Below are 17426 nucleotides of genomic sequence, written 5' to 3'. Positions count from 1 at the left end.
CAGCAACAACACACACAGCTCAGCTCAAGGGCCTTCTGAGCACCCCTCCAACCAACTCTGTTAGCAGCACAGAAAACCATCCAAAATACAGCCTAAAATACTCGGTTTGAGGAGTGTGTTTTAAAGACTAACTATAATTCGAGAAGCAATATGGATTGAAATGACATTTCTTGGTAATGTGCTTACCCCTGCCTACTCTGTAATGATTTCTCTTGACTTCATCTTCTCAAAATTCACCAATTTTATTCTTTTTACCATTGGTTTTAATATGAAGGTACACAGTGTATCAGACTGCTCCTTTTCTCATTGAATTCAGGGACAAATTTTAGAATAATTTTGACAAGTTATGAATTCTAGGCCCTACAAAGCAGATACATAACAATTTTGTCTAATTCAGCCAATAATCAAATTATAGGTAAATTTTTGTATGTGCTTTGTTTTTGTTTATATATAGTAAGAAGAATAAAAGGAGAAGCTATTTTTAAAGAATAGCAAAGCTTTATTTTTTTATTAACATATTACCACAACTGAATCAATGAAATGATTCCTCATACTCTGCTTCACACTGAGAAACCAAAAATGTAGGGACTGAGTGATGCAGAAGCATCAATCAGCTCTGCCATCATTCAGTTATAAGTCTTGTTTCCTTTAATGAAATTCACTGAATTCATTCCTGAGACCAGATGGATGAATGAAATTAAATCCTGGATGAAGTTAGAGAAGTACCAAAAATACACTCATTTTTTATCCTGTTTCCTAATCCAAAGTTTTATCTAAACCATTTTACAAAGGTTTTTTGTGCATTTTGCCATCAGCATGAATGGCAATATATATTAATTTAGAATATAAATACAAAATATTAGTAGCAACAACTAAGTTCAAAATACATATTTAAATAAAATAAGAGAACCATTTGATTTTGGAATTGTACTGATACACAAAATTTAGACACCACATTACAATATTCTTCCTCATATACAATATGAACTGTGAAAAGCTTTTACTTCTGTACTAAAACAATAGCCAGAAAGTCATGAACCAGTAGGCAAAAACTAAAGGGATGACTACATACTGTAAAGACCTATGGAATACTTCAAATGTCCTCCTGGCAAATACCTATCTTTTATGACTCCATGCTAAAACTGAAACCTAAAGAAATTTTAACTTCTCAGTTCCAGAATGAAGAGCGGGTAAACTTTTTCATTCTTTACTGGATGAGATAACACATAGCTTATTCATACTGGGATAAGAAAATGAAGTTAGCTCTTTCCAGAAGACCTATTGCATTCATTGGACAAAGAAAAATTCAGGCAAACACATTTTAACACTGCAAAATAAACTAGAGCTCAAAGACTACAGGAATCTAAAGCTGAGAGGATTTGAAAATGGATCTAACACATGGCAAGGAATCACTATTTGAATATCCTGCTTGTCACAGCACTCTGTGCACTAACCTGCATGACTTCTCTGAAGCTTAAGCCTCTCTTTGCTTTGAGCACAGGAGGAATTGCTGTAGGGTTATGTGGTTCTACTCATCCAGTAAGACTCTGGCAACGTAATGCGGCTCCAACACTGGTGTGTGTCTATCTCTCCCTTATCCAAACACAAAATTACAACAGGGGAAAGTCTGAATTTTTGCTCAGTCAAGTCTGGTTGAAACCACCTGAATCCCTCCCTGGGTAAGGAGATTCTTTAAAAACAAAGTCACCAAAACAGTTCTGAAAGAGTTCTCTGAAGTCTGCAGCTTCAGTCACAGCCTTTCCACTCTGACACCAAAGCAGTTAGTAACACCCTATTTCTCATCCCTCTATAACTAATACACCAAAGCAAGAATACTTTTTAATATGTTACAAATGTTGCTATTTTCTGAGGTCTTAAACAAGGCTGTGCCAAAACCTAGCTGGACCTACACAAGTCTGATGGCTGCTAGGCAGCAAAGAGGGAAGTATTTTCAAAAATGTTACAGATGCTAAAGAACTCCATGTAGTAATCCTTTAAGTTTTTAGGCAAGATGTCAAAGAATTGAAGAGTAGAACAAAAAAATGCTTCTACAGTAAGAGAAGCCTGTGCATGTTAACACCAGGCTCAATGGGCCATAGCTCTCTGAAGCACATGAAGCTGGTTCTTATTCCCCATAAAACTCTCTACCTTCTGTCACAGGAACTAACTTAGAAATGCATTTAAAGATCACAAAACAGCCTGGCTTGGAAGGGACCTGAAAGATCAACTGACTCAACCAGTCATGGGAAAAGGAGCTGATAAAAGATTATCTTGCACCCTGTGGGACTACATTACAAAATAGGGATTGTACCAAGTTCCTCAGGAGGTTGGCCCATTATCACTTGAATATGAAATTCTCAGATTTCTGTTCTGTTCATTTACACACTTCTTCTTTCAAAGAACTTGGGTGTTGTTCTGTATGTATTTTTAAGTACTGGATACCTTTAATACCACAGTCAGACTGTGATCTCTGGCATCAAAGTTGAGTAAACAGGGACATGCTCTCTGTCCAGTACAGAGCACCTTGGCAGTCCCTGCATTCTGAAGAGACTTAAATGGTGCTGTTTCCTTTGTTACTCCTGGGTTTCAAACACTAAGCCTCTATGCCTGAGTATCGTACTTACTATAACAGTTGTCATGCAAAGCTTCCTGTCAGGATTCTCAGGCCAGTGTTTTACCTGAAACTTTTCTCATCATCTCAAAATATCATGGTGGACCTTGGAACTCATCTCCTGCAGATATGTGAGAGATGTACAGTGTACACTCTTAAAAAATAGGCTGTCCAGGAGACACAGCAATGTTCTTGCAGCTCCTGACAACTTGGAGGTGAGGCTGTTGTTTTTCCCAGCATCATTCCACATTATTATATTGCTGAAGACAAAGCAATTCAGGTTTCATCTTCAGGAGGATCGCCATCAAACCTGAAGGACTTGCTGTCTTGAACCAAGGCAGACAATCAGGCTTTCACTCCCTCAGGAAGTTCCTTCAAGTAAACAAGAGCTGGAGGGTGTTTGTGTGGAAACATGAGGACCACACACATCAGGTGTTAACAGCAGACAATGCACAGAGGCAGGAAGGATCCAGCAGAGTCCTCTTCACTGGACAAGCTTCAGCGAGAAAGAAGCTGAGTTCCAAAAAGAAGAAAACGCTGCTTCTTTCAGCTGAACTGTCTGGGCTGAGGCAATAATCCCAAGTGGCAAATATCCCTTCTTTTGGTCACATCTTTTTCAACAGACATCCTCTGAATCTGTGCTCTGCTGAAAGCTCAGTTAGCACAGGACAGTGCTGTGCATGGCAACACAGGGAGCAACTGGCCCTGCAATATCTACCAAAGCCAACTGCTGTTTAGTTTCTTACACAACACTTGAGGATTAGACAGACTGGTGAACCCTGCCCTGGTCTACCTAACATACCTAAATACCAAAAAAGGAAACCATGATTCCTACTAAATTTTTGAGTCTAACATCGTTCTTTATTCAACAACAGAAATAGCCACTTTGATGCAGATTTTAAATTAGACAACTAATTTTTAAAAAACCAAGACAAACAATGAAAAACAACGCCACAAACCCCCAACTATCACAACTGTGTTACAAAAACAGAACAGTTCCTTTTATCCTGTGAAAGATCACTAAAACACTGAGCAACTCTTCACAAATTGATAAGGAGAAACTCTGCTGCAAGTGTCTGTTCTGGCCTGGCCTGGGTGACTTAAGCAAACACCGAACACAATTCCACAGCAAAGGTCAGAAAAATCCCCCAACAAACTGCAGCAAAATTATCCTGGGTTTTCAACAGCATAAGGAAGATGCTAATGCTCACAACTGCTAAAAGAGATAAAAAAAAAAAAAAAAAGTATTGGGCAGGCATATATTTTTTACAAATAACTCTGCCAACACCAATATTATATTTACACAGCTGGGATGTGTTCATGTTTTGCAAGAAGTAGCATGAGATTTGGAGACAATCCAGAACCTCTCAACTTCTAAAAGCTTCCGTAGAAAGCTTCTCAAACTTCTAAAGCTTCCTGTACAAAAAATTTTTGCCATTCCACTGACTGTGAGAAACACAAAGAACTTAAAATGCAATCCTTTAAAAAATTAACTTCCCTAGGAGATCACTGGTCCATTGATGATGCCTGGTCTAAAGTGGAGCTCACTGTAACTTCATGAGAAACACAGATGCTTTTGTCACATTTACAGTACCATCATAAAAGATACAGGTCCACCATTTCTGAGGCCCCTAAAATAGCACAGAGGATCACCTTTTTTTGGTAGATTTATATTGTGAGCTTTTTTGATGTTTTTTTGTTGTCATGTCCAATGAACAACAGATTCTTTTAAGACATTACAATCTGAATTAAGAGACCAAGTACTACTTTTGATTTTTTCAATTAAAGTAAATGCTGTCTTCTAAAATACAGGAAAGTACATCAAAAAAATGGAGGTACATATTATCTCTGCCTTTAGACTAACAACTACAACATCACCAAAACTGAATAGACTGAACTTCAATAAACAGCTGCAGTTAGACAATGATGAAAATAATATATTGTCATGTGAAAAAAACCCACCCTGAACAGACACAGTACTTCTGGATACTGCTGAAGAGACATTAACTTAATGATGCAAATGCAAATTAAGTAGATAGCAGAAATTATATCAAGCACTGCCTAAACAATACAGAAAAAAACCCCAAAACATAAAAGCAAGTAAGCTTAAAAGGATTACCCTTGCCAACACTACGACAGAAAACTTTCAGAGATCAGGTAAATCATAACACACATTCATATACAGTTTTTTTGTATATGTTATAATCTTACAGTTTTTCATAGGAAGAATAGTTATATTTTTTCATAGGAAGAGTATATTCTGTGAATTACAGCACAACACCGTCTGTCAGGCAAGATTCTAAGACTATAAACTACAAAAGGTCATTTTACTTCCAAGTTTTTCAATAATATAAAGTACCCTGTTAAAAATATTCTTATACAAACTCATTAGAAAACTGTATTTGGCTGTATATGGCTAAATCTGAACAATTATATAATTTTAATTGACATCTTGGCATCCTGACAAATAACTAACAGATTTTGATCAATATATCACATATCAACTGCTGCTGTACCGTGACCTCATTTGAATGACCACTAGAGGATGCTATGAGAACAATTAGATACAGGAAAAACATACATGGAATGTATCTTGCCTATAAAATAATTTCATTTACAAAAAAAGTCAGCTCATTAACTGTTCCAAGATCATTAATGCTGAAACTATGAGTTATCTTAGAGTTTTTCAAACATTTGGCAAAAAAAAAGTACCTTACAAATTCACAAAGGCTCATGCTTTCAAAAATAGCAAAGGGTAAGTTTACATCCTTCTTCCGTGTGAGAGAACAGTTTATAAAAGAAAAGGTTACACTATTTAAAGTACTCTTATATTTAAAAATAGGAAACAAGAATCAGTTTTCTAACCAAGCAGTTCATTAGATGAATATTCTTTTGGGTATTATACTTATAAGAAAATAACCTCAGATGTAGATGTAAGTTAGAATTACAGTTTAATAGATGGTAAATTATTCAGTTGCATACTTACTTCATCCATTTTCATGCAAGTGCCAAAATCTGCCAGCTTCAGATGCCCATACTTATCTAAAAGCATATTGTCAGGCTTCACATCTCTGTGTATCAAGCCCATGGAGTGAATTGCATCAAGAGCAAGAACAACTTCAGCTGTGTAGAACTTGGCCCATTTCTCAGGCACATCGTAATTGCTCATAAGGTTTACGAGATCTCCGCCTGGCATGTATTCCATTACCATGTACAAATATTTGTCATCTTGAAAGGCACAAAATAGCTGCAATGTTAAAAAAAAGGAAAGGAAAAATTGCAATTACTTTTCAGACAGCTAGGGAAAGGAATAAAGCCCTTTATCTTGAAGTTTCATTGAACCTGAGAATACGTTTTCAAGATTACTTTTAATATGTATAAAATATACATTTTTCTATTAGAGTACCTTGAAATTTACTGAATTTCAGAAACCCCTCATTATAATTTTTGAGAAAGAAAAAAAATATCTCCTGTTATTTTAATAGTATAGGCATGCATCCATCTATCTATCTATCTATCTATCTATCTATCTCCATGTTTCCTGGCATTAAGAATCATAACTGAGTCAAAATGCAAAGTATCAAATCTGCAAAAGGGAGCATCATGTTCTGATTTGAAAACAGCTCAACAGTGAGCAGCATTTTAGACTGTTTCCAAATTTTCTATATTATAAATTCCTTATCTCTGTACATGCTTGCAAAGTCACTGCTGATTTTGTCCTAAATCAATGCATATTGAAATAAGAAAGAAAAACAAAATGCTCCTGAAGAAAACTAACACAATACAAAGAAACTGTCCTTAACAATAAAATGCTAGTCTGGTGTAAATGGCAGCCAGTAGGTTTTCTACTGGCACAATAGTGAAAGTAAATTCAGTCTCTTTAAAATGTACTTCACACCCAGAGTGCTGAAGTTTTAGAGATTCCCCCTGGTTATCACTAGGTCTGAAAATAGCCCAGTCCAGCAAAAAGCATTACTATCAAATGTTCAGTGACTGTTGTGAAAAAGTCTCTGAAAGTCTCACCTTATTTCTCAGTGAATACTGCCTTACTTTAAAAACTAAAATCATTCACATCTTTAAATTACACACAAAATTAAGAGGCAATTAAGAAATATGGTGTGTGGAAAGGATGAAGTCAGAATCAGGGAAACTGTGGAGGATGAGGAACCACGAAAGGCAGGTATGTTATTACAGAGATTTGACCTTCAGATAAAAATTACTTGTATAAGTAGTGACAGAAGACCTAGATTGGAAATATGTATTTTAATACATATATGCTGCACTGTATTTGTTTGCATGAATGGATAATATATCAGATATATAGTACAATAATGGATTGAGGCATTAAAATCCAAATGAAGATTCAAAATAATCTCTATTTTGTCACATGTAGAGATACTAATATAATAATAAATAACAGCACTATGTCTTTATACAGCACTTTTGTTATTGCCCTCGAGGGATTTAACAAAAAAAAAATTAAAATTACCTTTTTCATTTATTTTTCACATTAAAAACCAGACAGAGAGAAGCAGTGTGATCTGTTCCAGTTTCTAGATCAGAATAGGACCTACATTTTCTTCAAACCAGCTCAGTGTCCTACCCCTGGACCACATCACCTAAATATATCACACTAATACACTTAATCATAGAAGGCACAATTGCAACTACACTTTAGTTCATTTGCTATTTACAAATGCAGACACACATTTATATCCTGCTTGTGACTGTTTCCTTTGAAAATCCACGTCATGCATTTCTCATTACTTTCAATTGCATGTGAGAAATAGTTCCTGACAATTACTGTTACTAGAACAAAGCACTAAATTAAAAAATAATCTATTTCTTTAAGTATTTCTACTGAATATAGGCAAGAGCACAAAATGTGCTCAAAGAGCAAAACAACTTTGTACACCTGAGGTAAAGTGTAATTAAAAATATATGAAAAGCTTGAAGTCAATCTTATCAAATATACAGAAGCATAGAAATATATATGAGAGCATTTAAATTATTTATAAGGACTAACAATTTCTCCAAGCACATGCTTTCACTACTCCTTTTGTTAACTGGTGCAATTTACCAGTTACAACAAATGGCAACAATCAGTACTGATTGTTCCCAAAGGCATAATTCACATTACAGCATCTTGATGACACATGTCACCAGACAGCTGCGAGTGACGGTGTCCAAGACCAGAGGAAGAAGTCAGCTCTCTGTTACTGGATGGCCAGGGCTGATGTGAGCTCAGAACTGACCACTACAAGAGGATGTTTCAAGGAAACCACTGCTACAGCCTCTGTCTTTTAGGAGACCAGGACTGCACACTCATCCATACACCAAACTGCAGCTGAAAAGACAGTGACTATTTAAAGCACTCTTAATACCAATTGCCTGTGATCAGTTGCCTGTTTCATGAGGAAAGACTGGAAATGCCAATCACATTTGTTTCTACATTCCTATACAGAATTTTTCAGAGTTGGAAAGATAACTTCCCTATTATTCCAAATAATTATGTATGCATTTCATAAATCTATTTAATTCTGTTTTAGAATGCATTTCTAGTAACTAAAATGCAAATTACTCCACTTTTTAACACAGGCAAGTATTCAATACTTAGTGAAATTGCTGTAAAAATGTATTTTTTAAAAGTAAAAATCTGAACCTAAATCTTGATTTGAGTTTCAGTGTAAATTCAAAACCAGCTCAAGACTGGGAAGTATTTATGGCCTCAGCATCATTACTATTGCTGCTGTTGTTATTATTTTACTTTTACACATGTTCCTTACCTGAACCACCCACGGGCTGTTGGCAAAGGCCATGATATCTCTTTCTTCCCAGAAAAAGGCTGAATCTGATCTTTTGATCATTTCAAATTTACTAAGGAGCTTCATTGCATAAACCTTCTGTGTCATTTTATGCCGAACCTGTTGGTTGAGAAAGAAGAGAATCAACCTTTTTAAAATGCCTTGTTAAAATCTGTGTACCAGCATAGTATGTTTCTGCTATGTACAAACTGCTTTCTGGGTTGTGATGCCTCCAGGTCTTCATACACCCAATTTTCTACACAGTAAGGATTTGAGAACTTCCAGATCTCAAAAGAAAAGCTTAACAGCTGCTCAAGAAAAACCACTATAGCAGGAAATAAAGTCTAACTCTGCTTTTATTTTCTTATTCTGAACACTGTCTAGCCATTGGATTCATCCATGTTTGAAACTGGGCAAGCAGTCTGCTTCAACCTCTGCCAATTTTTATTTTACACCAAAACATGCTTGTTCCTATTTATTTTCCTAAGCAGTTCTTAAATTCGCTTTAAATGGTGCAAAATTAATACAATAAATCCTGTTGGAAAACTGTAATTAAACCTTTTATTACAAAATATGAAAATATTTTTGAAAACTTCACCTGAATTCAGACATGAAACCAAATCCTTCACATTGCAGTCATTACTGAGTAATTAATCATGTGACATGCTATTTTATGAAAAAACTATTAAAGGAACAGGTTTTTCACATTCTTGAGTGTTTCTTAAAGAAATCAAGTTGAGAAGTATTCAGCTGTAAGAAGACTGAGTCATCAGAACATTAAGTTTCTGCCTATTTTTTTCCTGCTAAAATAAAAAATCCAGAAACTGAAGTTATGATTTTCTAGTGCGTTTAGAACCTCTCACATCTAGTAAATAAAGCAGATCCCCTAACTTCTTAGTTTTGCACAATATCTGAGTTTAATTATGTTACATGAAAGAACGTTTAATAGGCTTTTCTGAGCAGCTGTAGATGCAGGTCCATGACACCTGCAGAGCAAAGCTTCAGAGAGGCACCTATTTGGTCTACAGATCTGGGAGCATCAGTCTCCTGCTCCTGAGGAGCTGCAAAATTCAATACTCCTGAAGGAATAGAAGAATTATCAGGTGGAGGGGTAATCTTTGAAAAAGCAAGAACATGAACAGAAAGAGAATTATTTAAGGAGTTGCTGTTCTTGAAATTGGGGCTTTTTACCTTCTAGATACAGGTGCAAAGGTTTTATTATTAGTATCTTGCATAGTTTAACACTAAGAAATTAGATCAAAACCCCTCCAACCTAACACCAGAACAGAAACATGGTGTCTATGTGCATTAACCACTCTATATGCATATTTTAGGACATTAATTAGTCAGCTAGTGAAGATGTCCTAAAACAGTATTTTGAAAACTAACTTCTTCCCACTTACTAATCCCAAATGGGATAATTTACAAAGATTTGGTGGCACACCACAAACTATACTCCCCTAGGTAGAACTTTTGTAATCCTGGCCAAAACCAGAAGAAACACAAAGACCAGACACCTCAAAAAGATACTGTTCAATTGAAGATGCATTTCCTGTGAAACTTCACATGGAAGCTCTGCAATGTATTTAGTAGTTTACAATTCCCAAAGTCACTGTGTACTCTTGCCTAGTTGCAGTTAAGAGCAGCTGCCTGCATTTAGAAAAATAATTGTCTCCTATGACTTGGGGAAAAAAATTCTTGAAAGTCATCACAGCCTGAAGGAAGCTCATATACAGTAGAAACAAAGTAAAGAGGGGTGGGGGGCCCAAAATCAGTCTGTACACCTGTCTAAACAGGGCCAATAGGTTATTGGCTAATGATTTCTTGTGAAAATTTCAAGATGGGCTCTTTCTCTGTACAAAACCAAAGCAATAACAAATATACTGGCACAGCCAGAGAGTAAGTATGTCTTGGCACTCCTTGCAGGTGAGCAGACCTACCACTGACATTCCTCCTGCTATCAGCACCACGGGCCCTGGAGCCAGCCTTTGGAGCTGCTAGTCACTGTGCTCTTTACTCAGAGCTATATTTGTACATACAGATATTAGCTCATGCAGCAGATTATTCATGTATTAAACTGTCATGATGTTTCAACTTCTTCCAACTGTTAAAATGAACTGCCAAATTTAAACTGCAGCTCACCAGAGTAACTCTCAAAATAGGTAGGAAAATCCCTTCATGCCATTAGCACTGAGTAACACGGCCTTGTTTAACTGGTGAAAATGCACTAAGAAAAAAGAATTTCGCTCTACTCTGCTTCAACAATCTAATATTTTCAATAAATAAAATGCCTCCATAATTTCCCCAGCATTCACATGGGAAAACAATCAGTAGGCAAAGAAAATAACACATCAATTTGAAGTTATCAGATTTAGTACATAGTATTGGTAATGATACTGTCTCTTTTATGATTTTGAAAAAAATCATGATCCTAGAGTGGTGTTTTGAAATGAACTCTATGGCTTGAATTATTATGGCTTGAATAATTACAGGTATCCTAAAATAACTAATAAAGCTGTAAGAAATGACTACAGATAGGGTATCAAAGTTCATGTCCTGACAAATTTACAGGTAATAAAACATGACTGCTTTATCTGCTTTAGTACAGAACTGTACATCAGCAGTGCATGAGGAATTAAACCTAATAAACAAAGCACTTAATGAAGAAAAATAAACCAGCAGGCTAAGACGACCGGTGCTTTGCAACACTAAGAAATCAGACAGTAGAGACTGTCACTCAGACCATCCTGTAGCACCCAAACACAAGAAAGTGTTAACTTTCTTTTAGTTTTCTCTTGCAGTGCACGAGCAGGTCAGTCTGCTGTGTCACTGCAATATTACAGTCCTTCATGGTTAGACCTGGGAGAAGGAACTAAAGATAAATTTCAATTTCAAATCAAGATGATTTTCCACAAGTGAAAACAAACAAGAGGAACTCAGGATGTGCTTTCATAAATAACTGTTTCTGCATAAACCAGAAGTAACATATTAAGTACCATAATTCAATTTTTCTGTCTGCCCTAGACACCAGTCACTTTTATTCATGGCACTGTGTAAGAGGAGAAGTGATCTGGTAGCTGGCAATCATTGTTTTAGCTTTCCCCATCAGTACAGACCCAGCAAAACCAGAAACCAGAGCACAATGTAGAGTTTAATACTTCTGGATTTATAAGGAAATTGTTTCTCCACCACAGTCAGATGCTCAGACCAGAATCATCTGATCTCTATTGGACTATTTTTAAAATTTTTTGGAGAGGAGAGGAAGAGGAAAAATCAAGACTTTAAAAAAAAATCTAGCTGTAAGACACAGTAGAGAATGTATTTCACTTTCTTGACAGAATCTGGAAAGCTGATTGCTTCACATCAGTTCTTTAGCAAGAAAATGTTACACTGGAGCAGAAGACTTATGGAAAACAAAATTAAATGAAAGAGGTCATAGCTGACTATTTTATGTTGCAAACATTACAAGCTAACAAGTGAGCATACTAATATAATCATTAGAAACATATAATAAATATTTGTGCTGAAATTCCTATGCACAACAACACATACTGATAACACAACATTCATTAATTTAACTCATGTACTTAATCATGTTTTATTTATGGTTCTTTCTGTATTTAATCTCCACTGAAGCAAATTTCTATTTTGATCACAGAAAGTGTTGCAAAATATTTTCATTACCACAAATCCATCATCTGCAACAGTGGTGTCAACATTTTGAATGGAGTAGAAATAGATAGAGCTTAACTCAATAGTTTAAACTTGTACCATACCTTGTGAGGCAAAAAATTGAGGTATGTATGCCACATCACCAGCTAATATTAGTTCAGATCTGCAGTTGTATTTATTAGTCCATTGCTTTTCAGCTGTAAGACTGCATAAAATTATGATTTCTACTTGTATTTTTACTCTCCAGAAAAAAGTGTTCTTTTAAATTGACATGAAGTACAGAAGAGCTCTATATGAAGACAAAGAAGTTTCTTTCCAATACCAAGGATTCTTGCTTTTTTTGAAGGGCCTTTTAAAGATTTTTTTAAAAACCGCATGACAACAATGCAGTCCAAACCCCATCAATGTATGACCAGGTTACTAGGCATTTTGTCATTACATTTTAATGGTCGGGCAAATGAAGAATAATGTTTGTCTTCAGATCCCTCAAAGTGCACAGCTGCAGTATGTACACTACAAAAAGTTATCTCTTCTTAAAAATTTAAATTGTATATGACATGGTGAATTACAAAAAAGAGTTTACAGAAGAAATCAGGACCTTTTATTTGAAATTAATTGTTAAAAAGAAAATAAAAATAAGTTAGAAAAAACCTTCTGTTCTTAAGAAATACATATATGAAAACAATGTATTTTCATTTTTGAAGCTCATCAAAAATACAGTTATCTTGGACGCTTCCAGGAAATATGAGTGTGACATCTAAAAATGGCACACGGATTCTGTTATTTGGACTTGCTCTTTTTCATCTCCTATCCCCTCAACAAATGGACAAGGAACTCTGCTCCTTACAACTTGATTTTTCACTGACTTCACATGCCAGTGCATAAGGAGCATCTCTATTCACTGCTCCATGTGGATTAATGTAAAGATACAAATGTCTAATAAAAGACTTTAAAATAAACCATTTGATGTGACTGTCATTGAAAAGAAACATGGACTAGACTGCTTTCTTAAAAATATCCTGCAGCAGCCCCTTCATAAGAAAGTAAGGTTCTGCTGAAGGTTTTAGTTTTGATTTTAATTTCTTGCCTACAAAGATAGAAAATCATACAAGGTTATAAATATACATAATAATTCTTTAAAGTCTTGCTAGAAAATGAGGATTTTTAGAAATACTCCATTCCATAGTTCATTCACTCTTCTGGACAAAAACAAAGTGTAAATGACCCTGCTAGAAAGAAAGAGAAGAGGGTGCTACATTCTCATGCTACTAGACTTGGATGAAGTTGTCTTAAAAAATGACATAGATGAATAAAACTTGCTGATTAGATGTTGCTATCTGCCATACTAATCACATCTAAATTTGAAAATTAACCATGAGTCATGCAAACAACATTAGGCTAATCAGAAGAGGTTTTTTTCAAGTTCCAACAAATTTCAACAACACTAATATGGAAAACACAAAGAATTTTATAAATGGATCATAAAATTATTGCCATTATACACTGTGTCTCCTATAAGCCCTTCACAGCATAGATCTTACCACATTCCTCAACAAAACTCCAACACATCTGTATATTTTCCAAAAAGGTTATACATTACAAGACAATTTGATTTTTCCAGCTTCCTAGGGCAAAATTACCACAGAGCAGTAAAATACTAGCTCCAGGACAACAAGTACAAGCAAGAGAGTAATTTTTGTTACCTTGTGGTAACAAGATAACAAGCTTCAATTGCAGCACATTAGTTGCTCCCCTTTCCAGTGACTCGCTTTATACCTCTGTTCCTCTAAAAGTACTCACCCAGAAAATCACCATGGATCAGCTGGTGCACAGTTATCTGTTAGCTCATGATAACTTGTCCCTAATGTTTGCATTTTAGATTCTATCTGGCACTTACATCCAATACTTATTTCAAAACTGACATATCAATCCATCTCATACACAGGTTCACATTTTTGTGCCAACTTATCAGACAGTAGGACTTGGAAGTCCTGGAAAAATCAAAATTAAATGAAAATCAGACTACATGTGATACACCAAGTTACTTTTTGTAGCTTGATTACTTTTTTTTTGTAACAGAAGTTCTCTGCAATAGAAATTTTAAAAGTAATCTCATTCATAGTTTAGGTATTATATTGCATACAATGTCAAGGGGACAATGTTATGGAAGGAATCTTTTAAAAATCCTGTGAGTCATGTCACTTAAAATACAATGCAAGCATCACAATTATAAGAACAAAACAAAAATATTTTGTTGCAGTGTTTGCCTGCTCTGTTGTAGAAGGTTTCAAATACTGTACAGTGATACTTGTAGCCAAAAAGATTTAGAATTGCCATGCACTGCCTTTTTGATTTTGACCAAAGGATAGAAAACATTCCTGAGTTCTTCCCTTCCTGTCCATCATATTTTGAACTCAGATTTACTGTTTAGTATGCACAGAAACAATCTCTCAATACAATGAAAATTATACTTGTTCTTTTTAAGAAGAATTTTTAAATATAAAACATGAAGATTGAGGATGTTTTTGGTTAAAGCTGTTAATCTCTCTAAACATTAAATCATTACATTCTTACCAGCTGCACTTCTCCAAAAGCCCCTCTTCCAATCACCTTAACAACATCATAGTCTTCAGCTTTCATTTGTAAAGCTCGGATTTTTTCCACAATCTTCTCATCTAAAACAAATCAAAAAGAAGTTGTGATAATGCATGTATTAATAGAATACAATTTTAGCTATGCATTCAGAGTAAAAATAAGCTATTTTTATTCAAATGTTTAGAGCATTCTTGGTAATTGTTGAAATCTGTAGTTACTGTTAATATCCCCTTTCATTATTCTTTGGAAACCATTAGCTGTCTACCTTTAGCTGTAACAAATGAAATATCTTTCATATTTTGCTGACTTTCATTTCACACCTCTAATAATCACTCACAAGCTTATGGGAAGATTCTGGTAATGAAGAGAGCCAGAGATGCCTATCTGGAATTTTCAATCATTCCCTGCTACCCGCTGCACTCCCAGGATCCACTGACACTCCACTGATAATGCAAGGTGGAGTATGTGGTAGGCAAAAAGCACTGCAGGTGTAACCTGCTCCTGCACACCTGGAGGGTTCAACAGCACTCACAAGGCAAGCAATGTGACTTGGTAACCTTCATGTACAACTGCAGATCACACAAAGATCTGGCACATCCACTCACCCATTCCATATGAAACATTGATTCAAGTTTACAAATGAGTAACTGCTGGCTATCTCACACTGCTTTTTTGGTGTTCACTGCATGTGTAGTTCTACACTTCTTAAAATGATGTCTACAATGCTCTGTTCAGTATTCTTCACATAAGCACTGCCTGTCAGAATGTGTCTTATGAGCAGTTGTGAGAATCTGTAAAAGGGAAAACAATGAAATTCTGATCTCTGACAAGTTCTAAAAACACACAAGGTCCTAGACTCTTCAATCTTGTAAATGAAGCATGCTATGAATGCATTCCCAGCTAAATGCATTTTTTAAATCTATTCTTATTATGAGGACAAAAGATCATCTGAGGCATTACAAGTTCCTACACACACATAGAGAAAGAACAAAACAAAGCAAAACAGGTGGCTGGAGCAAGAACTCTACCAGGGAAGAGCATGAAATTGTATGAAAAGCTGTGGATGCTTAGATTCAGAGAGGGGTAGAGGTTTATATACTGCAAGATCCCCATTTAGGGTCAAATACCATGGAATTTTATCCCCAGAAAGGCTTTAAAGAGGATCTCAGATCTGAATACCAGGGAGAAAAGGATGAGAAATACAGTTAATGCAGTATGACATTAAAGATGACATGGTCTAAGGGAGTTAATGATAAGACCATCTAGTAAATAGCTTAACCATTCCTACATATTCATGAAGAGCAACTTGGCAGGCTACAAGCAATCCTGCCTGACCATCAGGAACACTTCTTTTCTTCCAAACAAGCAATAAGCCAATAAGGCATTTTACTGAGTTACAACCCTCAAAACAACCACCTAACTCACACCAGACAAAGCTCTCCTTCTGCACAGAGTCCTCTGAAATCAAAAGGTGTTAAAGTACAAGACTCAACCATAAGAAGTGATACCTGTCTTTCAGTTACGGATCATATCAGTATCTCTGTGTGTTGTACAACACAATACAGGGATTTCAGTAGCAGGGACCCTTATGTCTAAGCAGGGGTGCAACAGAAGTGGACAAGGAGGCACTCTAATTTATTATTCACAGACAAGAATGAACTGGTTCAGAAAGACAAAGTCTGTGGCAGACTTGGCAGAAGCAACTGCAAGATGGTGGAATTTAAGACTCGAACAGACCTGAAGAAGGAAAATAGCAGACCTTGGACTTCAATCCAGAAGAATCGAACCAGACTACGGCTTGTTTGGAAAACTCACGGGCAGGATCCACAGTGAAAAGCTGCTGTGAAGGGCAGAGGAGTGGGCTGATCCTCAAAGATGACACGTTCATAGCACAAGAACAGTCTGTTCTAGTTAGCTATTGAGCTGTTTCAGTTAGAAATCGAGCAGGAATGGCAAGGAGCCAGTCTGCCTAAATGGGCAACCTCTGCCTCAACTCACCACAAAAGGTAAAGATTTGGAACATGGAAGCTGAGTTGGGTTACCCAGCAGGAACCTCTCAAACTGGAAAAGATGGAATTGGGAAAACCAAGCTCAGCTGGAACTGAAACTAGCCAGGATTATGAAGGGATACAAGAGATTCTATAAATACATTGGCCATAAAAGAAAGACTGAGGCAAATATAGTCCCACTGCTCCCAGTGTGGGAGGTGATCTAGTACCAGGGACATGGAGAAGATCAAGGCAGTCTATGCCTTTTTTGCTTCACTTCACTCTCAAGCCCTGCTCAGGAGCCTCTCAGGTCCAGTGAAGCAAACTTGGCATATACCAGGTCTTGAGACAATACAGGATGCATCCAAGTGTGCTGAAAATACCAGTCAAGACCATTACCAGGCTGTTCTCTATCACCTTTGAAAGGTCATTGGAAAGGTGATGACTGGTAAAGCACAAATGCCACATCCATATTCTAAAGGGACAACAAGGAGGCTACAGGGTGGAATAGCAGCCTGACCACACTGCCCAAGATGATCATGGAGAAAAATCCTTCAGGAATCCACTTTCAAGAACATGATGGACATGGAAGGATAAGAACACCCAGAATGGATCTAGAAAGGACAAACTGTGTTTGACTACCCTGATTTCCTTCAATGATGAGATGTCTGTCTTGGTGGACAAAGGGAAGGCAGTACATTTCCTTGACTACAGCATGACTTCCAACACAACATCTCAAAAGTATCTTTATAGCCA

General features: G+C 36.3%; 1 protein-coding gene across 2 annotated transcripts in view; it reads right to left on the bottom strand.

Moving 5' to 3' along the window:
- The window catches only part of ROCK2 (Rho associated coiled-coil containing protein kinase 2), a 98471-nt gene that overhangs the window by 32792 nt on the left and 48253 nt on the right, over positions 1-17426 (bottom strand). For both annotated transcript variants that reach the window (XM_054279186.1, XM_054279187.1), the window contains exons 3-5: positions 14662-14762; positions 8398-8535; positions 5598-5858 (exon numbers count right to left, since the gene is read on the bottom strand). In XM_054279186.1, the coding sequence (XP_054135161.1) occupies positions 5598-5858; positions 8398-8535; positions 14662-14762 (500 nt within the window). The remainder of the gene's footprint in view (positions 1-5597; positions 5859-8397; positions 8536-14661; positions 14763-17426) is intronic.

The sequence above is a fragment of the Melozone crissalis genome, unplaced genomic scaffold (genome assembly GCF_028551555.1).
Source record: "Melozone crissalis strain CALT ecotype California unplaced genomic scaffold, PUWL_Pcris_2 ptg000027l_1, whole genome shotgun sequence".
Classification (NCBI taxonomy): Eukaryota; Metazoa; Chordata; class Aves; order Passeriformes; family Passerellidae; genus Melozone; species Melozone crissalis.
This window is presented reverse-complemented; position numbering and strand designations above follow the sequence as displayed.